The sequence below is a fragment of the Hipposideros armiger genome, unplaced genomic scaffold (assembly GCF_001890085.2).
Source record: "Hipposideros armiger isolate ML-2016 unplaced genomic scaffold, ASM189008v1 scaffold_238, whole genome shotgun sequence".
Lineage (NCBI taxonomy): Eukaryota > Metazoa > Chordata > Mammalia > Chiroptera > Hipposideridae > Hipposideros > Hipposideros armiger.
In genome coordinates, this window is record NW_017731588.1 from 945,313 (window position 1) to 951,592 (window position 6,280).

At 43.7% G+C, this 6,280-nt stretch overlaps 1 protein-coding gene across 1 annotated transcript in view; it reads right to left on the minus strand.

Annotated features, from left to right (window-relative positions):
- LOC109389580 (cyclic nucleotide-binding domain-containing protein 2-like) overlaps positions 1 to 6,280 on the minus strand; it is a 91,476-nt gene that overhangs the window by 8,629 nt on the left and 76,567 nt on the right. Inside the window, exon 11 of the mRNA XM_019655208.1 lies at positions 1,764 to 1,927. Coding sequence (XP_019510753.1) covers positions 1,764 to 1,927 — 164 coding nt within the window. The remainder of the gene's footprint in view (positions 1 to 1,763; positions 1,928 to 6,280) is intronic.

Consider the following 6,280-nt stretch of genomic DNA (forward strand, 5'->3'; position numbering starts at 1 on the left):
CCTCATATGTGGGATCCGAACCAGGGCCCTCTGGCGTCCCAAGCCAGCTCTTAACCAATGCGCCACTCGGCCGGCCCAACTTTGTAGTATCTTGAGTGTGAGATCACGATAGTTTTGTGAAGCCGGCCGAGTGGCTCAGCTGGTGAAGAGTTAACTTAACAGTGAGAGCTCTGAGCAACATTGCGACCGGTTGGATTCCCACATGGGCCAGTGATGCTGTGCCCGAGCTGAGCTGCTGCTGATCTGCCAACAGGTGGCAGGATGGCTCAGCTGGTGAGAGCACGTGCTCCTAACAACAAGACTGCCTATTTGATGGTGAGCTATGCCCACCCGCAACTAAGACTGAACTCGGCACCTTGAGCTGAGCTGCTGCCCGGATGGCTCAGTGGATGGAGCAAGTGCTCTTAACAACAAAGCTGCTAGTTCAACTCCTGCATGGGATGGTGGCTACGCCCACCGGCAACTAAGACTGAATACAGCACCTTGAGCTTAGAGGCCACGAGCTGCCAATAGGCAGCCAGACGGCGACTGGCACCCTCCACAACTAAGACTGAAGAACAACTTGGCTGGTCCCCTTCCCCAATTCCCCAACACTGTTCCCCTCCTCCAATTCCCCAATTTAAAAAAAAAATAGTTTTGTGACCACTGGTGTGGACAATAGATTAATTTTTATATAAAAAAATTAGGTTCTTTTCACATGATCAAAGAATTCACTCTGGAAAATTTGCAAACTAGGGAAAAATAAAAACATCTTTTATTGAATCTTATATTTATTTTTTTTAATTATAAAAGTAATATAACACCATTACCAAAAATTTGGAGAAGAAAAAAAATCTACTTGGAATGTCACTACCCTAATACAACTTTTACAAAATATATTTTTTCCCTCCTTATAAAAGCAATGCATACTCATTGCAAAAACAAACATGAGAAGAATATGTAACTAGAACTAGAAAGTCCTTTTAGTCCCACCTTCCAGAGATGATATTCTCTCTGGAATACTCATTACCACAGCAATTATCATTTTTGCTTATTTCCTCCTACATTTTTTTTCATGTGTTTTACAAAGTCATTGTCATAGTATATACACAATTTTATACCCTGTCCTTTTCATTATCATTGTATCACCCATTTTACCCTCCTGCTATAGAAACATTAAACTTAGGGTTTTTAATAAAATGGTTATAGCCTATTAAGGGAATGAACCATAATTTTCTAAACTATCCCCTTAGTGTGACATGTGTGTGGGGTGGCTGTTTTTCTATTGTGAATATGGCTGCTATGAACATCCTAATGCATGTAGCTTTCCCCATAATTAAGTTATATAAAGATAAATTCACAGGTGGACATTGCTTCAAAGGGTAGGAACAGTTTTATGGCCCTTGAAACATAATGCTAAAATTATCATCAAAAAGATTGAGCCCAGGGGGGTGACCGGTTAGCTCAGTTGGTTAGAGCGTGATGCTGATAATACCAAGGTTGCCAGTTCGATCCCCGCATGGGCCACTGTGAGCTGCACCCTCCTATGTAGCCATTGGGGGGCTACAACTATGCCATTGTAGCATGAAAGCAATGTGTAACCAATGACAATGGCTGTTCCCCAATAAGATTAAAAAAAAAAAAAGATTGAGCCCATTTAGAGTATAGCAACAACTACCAGTTTCATTCCACCCTTGTCAATTCTTTTGTTTCTTTTACTAAAATAACAGATGAAAATGTGTTCATTTGATCTGGTGAGGTGTACCCACATATCCAGTACTGACCTGGGGTACTTGATCTTGAACTTGGACAACTTTTCTGTTATCCCGCCATCAATCAGTTTACAGAACGTTTCTTTCCTCACCCTTATCACCTCAGTTCCCAGGCTCACAAGGATCAAGGGCCGAGTGTCTTGTTGGTTCTCCGGGAGGAGGATCTGGTGCAGGCCCTGGAGAAAAGAAGTCACAGAAAATCCTACCTCAGAGGCCATCCACTTCTACCAGATTTTCGAGATGGGAAAAAAACAAGACCCCAAACAGGAAGTGAACCCATCTGGGGTCATTCAGCAAGTGATGGGGACAAGTCCAGGGCTCCTTTTGCTACATGACATTGAATCTTCTGACTCTTTGAATTACAAGAGCCCTTAAAGCACTTAGTCCACATCTTACCTCCAGGCAGCAGGATCTCCAAGAATCTCACTCACTCTGGAGACGACAGAATTTTACAAGTTTTCCCCAGCGTCAATATCTGCTTTTCCTTGTGCCAAGTAAGCCCATTTTTCTCTTCCTTAGGACTACGACAAAAATCAAACAGCTAGAGCTAGTCCTCCTCTCTAAGCCTTCCCTTTGGGAGCCACCACTCCTGCCCCATCCTTTTCTTCTGTAGGTCTTTGCTCATAACTGCGTGTTCCCGCTGAGCCTCAGTTCTTTCTCCATCCCGTATCGACTTTGGGGGCCACTGGCCTCCTCTCTGCAGCTTATGAGGCTCCTTTGGCTCCCTGGCATGGATTCTGATTTGGTTATATCTGGAAGGAAGATGGAGATCAACAGGCATACCTGGTTGTTTTACATACAGTGTAACCCCTTTTTAAGGAGACACCTTGAAATGGGACAAAGGCAGGACTAGAGCCCTGGTTGCTGAACTCTCAATCCAGTGTTCACTCCTCAGTCTCTCAGCTATTAATTACGACTCAGGCAAGAAGGGAAGTGGAGGTCAGTGGCCCCAGAGCCAATAATGCCCTTCTGTCTTGGGCTTAATAAGAAAGGAGGCCATAAACCAAGGGGTCTGCTCTATGTGGGATTGGAAATTATCCTGGCTTCAGAAGGCAGATCCAATTGTTTACTTGTTATGTAACTTGGGGCAAGTTACACGTCCCCGGGCCATTGCTTGCTCATCTGTGAACCAGAGGTAAGACTACCTGCCCACATGTCTCCGAGGGATTCTGAATTTGAAGGATGTGAAGTGAGACTTGGGACAGCCCCCCACCCCACCACCACCATTTGAGTTTTAGACCTTGAAGCATGACCATCTGCAAACTCTTCGGTGCTCTGAGCCCTGGCCTTGTCTATCCTTGGTAAGACTGGAATGGAGGTATGTTATCTTTCTCATGAAGCTGTTGAAGGTCCAAACAAGATAGTGTGAGAACATTCTGGGAGACAAAGCACCCCACACGTCAGTTATGCTCAGTATAGTGGGCATGAAGGCCCTTCTAACCAGCGCCAGGTCTTACACAGAAACCAGAGCAGCTGCCCTTTAGCCAGTTCCTACTGTGTGGTGAAAATATACAATATATATATAAATTTAATCTTCCCAGGCACCCTAGGATATAGGGATTATCATCCTCAGATGTGGAAAATGAGGCTTAGAAAAGGAAATTTACTTGTCAAAGGTCATACATTTTGTAATTATAATAACAATGAGGAGACAATAATGATGATGATGATGATGATGATGATGATGATAGCACCAGCAAACCTTTATTGAACATTCACTAAATCCCAACCCTTCTTGTAACTTTTTTTTTTAAAGATTTTATTGGGGAATTGGGAGAGGGGAACAGCGTTGGGGAATCAGGGAAGGGGAACGGACAAGTTGCTGTCCTTTTGTTATTCAGTCTAGTTGTGGAGGATGTTGCTTCACTGGCGCATGTTGGTATTATCATTGTGCTCTTCCCGGGTGAGGCAATTGGTCACCAGCCACTGGACGGCCGCTCACGGCGGCTCTTGGCAGCTCACACCGGCTGCCAACTGCTCATGCTGGCTGCCGGAGACTCACAACAGCCCAGCTTCAGGTTGTGCTGTTGTTCACCATCTTAGCTGTAGAGGGCACAGNAAAAAAAAAAAAAAAAAAAAGGAGGATTTGAGCTGGATAATGGATATGATTTCTGCCTGCTTTAGCAGTCTAAAAAACAATGAGTTCAACAATTAATGAATCAGCTGGAATTCAAACTGTCAGCATTATAGATGACTGCAGCAAAGTGCTGACTGGGCAGCACAGATGCCCAAACCCCTAAACATCTGCCACCCTCCAGTCTATGTAAACCTTTTCTGAATTTCAATTCAACAGACATTAACTGATACCCATCATGTGCCAGGCATTATGGGAGGGGCTAAGGCTCCTTAAACCCTTCCTTGTGTAGGTGGCTCTGAATAGCCATTTTCTATATTGATAGTATAGAGGAACCAGAGAATTGTAGCATCTTTGAACTATGAACCACCAGTATTACCCAACTTTTCTCACAAAACTGTCCCAATTTGGGCCATATCTATATATTAATATTATCTGTTCTTTAATTTACTAATGCTTTTTCTTAAATCTACTTAGTTTCTTTTAATTAACTATTTACTTTGGCTTTGTTCTAAGCAATTAGATCTGTCAGATCATGCGTTTAGTGAGCCATAAAAGCTATTCATGTTTTATTTCTAATTCACACTAGAATATATAGCTGTTAAAACAAATAATGTCAATTTGTGTGCCACCTAAAATTGTCTTGTAAACCTTCTGTGAATATGTTCCAAACTTTGGGAAACACTGATCTAGTCTAGTTTTCTTGTTTTGCAGATTGGAGTCTGAAGCCTGGAGGAGAGGAAATGACTTATCCCACGTCATACAGGTCCCCCGTCAAATCCTTTCATGTGCTTATGGAACATGGCTGCAGTAACTCGACAGAGCTGCTTGACTTTACACCTCTTTCTCTACCTGGAATCACTTGCTTCCCACACCTGTCAGCAAAACCAAGTCTGATCACAATATCGCCACAAGAAAAGAAAAAAGGGGAGGATGTAAAATTGTACAATCAGTATGATCCTCATTAAGAAACTCTGTGTGCCTGAATAATATATAAATGCATATTTGACACATGTCCATGCGGTTAATAAAAAACAACCTAAAAGGAAATACACAAAATGCTAATTGGGATTGTTGGAGAAATGCAAATAATCTTGGTTTTTGCCTTTTTAAATGTTTAGCACTTTTCAGTTTTCCACAACGAGTATGCCCCATTCGGTCAACATTTATTGAGCACCTACCAGGTACTGTACAGGGGCGAGAGATGACAAGCAGATAAGACCCTTCATGATGCAATCAATCAAGTGGTGGGGAAAGAACTGTACAAATTACACGGCTCCCAACAGCCATAATACAGCGTGTGCGGTAAATGACAGAGCCGTGGAGGGAGCATGATAATGTACAGAAAGGGGTACTTACCCCTATCAGGGCTCAGTCAGGAAAGGTTTTCTGAAGGAGATGAATCTTAACGAACAAGCAGGAATTTATCAGAAAAACAGGGGCAGGATTGGGGGATGGCAGAAGGGCCTGCATTGGCAAAGGTGAGTATGGGCAGGGTCCAGGAGGCGATCTTCCTGGGTTGCTGGAATGGGTTAGAGGTGGCAGGGGGTGCTGCAGGGGAATTGAGGGGTGAGTCTATGAAGGGCCATCTATGTGGCATTGAGTCTGCACTGTACCCTATAGGCAGTGAGATACCACTGAAAGTTTTTAAGCAGGAGTGTAACATGGCCAGATTGGGTTTTACCAAGTGCACAGTAAGCAGAAAGGATCTGGCAAGGGGGGAGACTGGGGCAGGGGGACCAGTGGTAGGGCTGTTGAAGGAGTTTAGGATGGGTGTCCCAAAGTGGGGGTGGGGAGCATGTCACTCAGGGAGGTGAATAAGATGAAGAAAGTAGTAGGGGTGTATAAAGAAAATAGTAGGATTTCATTTATATTTACCTTTGTCTTATTCTTTCTAAAGATCTATTTTTGTATCTTTATAATGTATATGATATATTATTAGTACAGCAATATAAGGATATAATAAAAATAAATTAAATAACATGTTATTTATATTACATATATATTCTTAGAGAAAATATGCTCAAACACTTTTTAGTATCTTTTTTTTTTAAACATTTTTTATTGGGGAATTGGGGGATGGGAACAGCGCTTGGGAATTGGGGGAAGGGGAACAGACAAGTTGGTGTTGTTTTGTTCTTCAGTCTAGTTGTGGAGGATGTTGCTTCACTGGCCCAAGTTGGCATCATCATTGCGCTCTTCCTAGGCGAGGCAGGTCAGTCGCCGGCTTCTGGATGGCCGCTCACGGCGGCTACTGGCTGCTCACGCTGGCTGCCGGCCACACATGGCAGCCCATGGCAACCCACTGCAGCAGGGGCTGCAGCCTACGCCGTCGCCCTCGACTCACGGCAGCCCATCTCCAGGTTGAGCTGTTGTTCAGCATCTTAGCTGTAGAGGGCAGTGTCACTGGCCCTCATATGTGGGATCCGAACCAGGGACCTCATATGTGGGATCC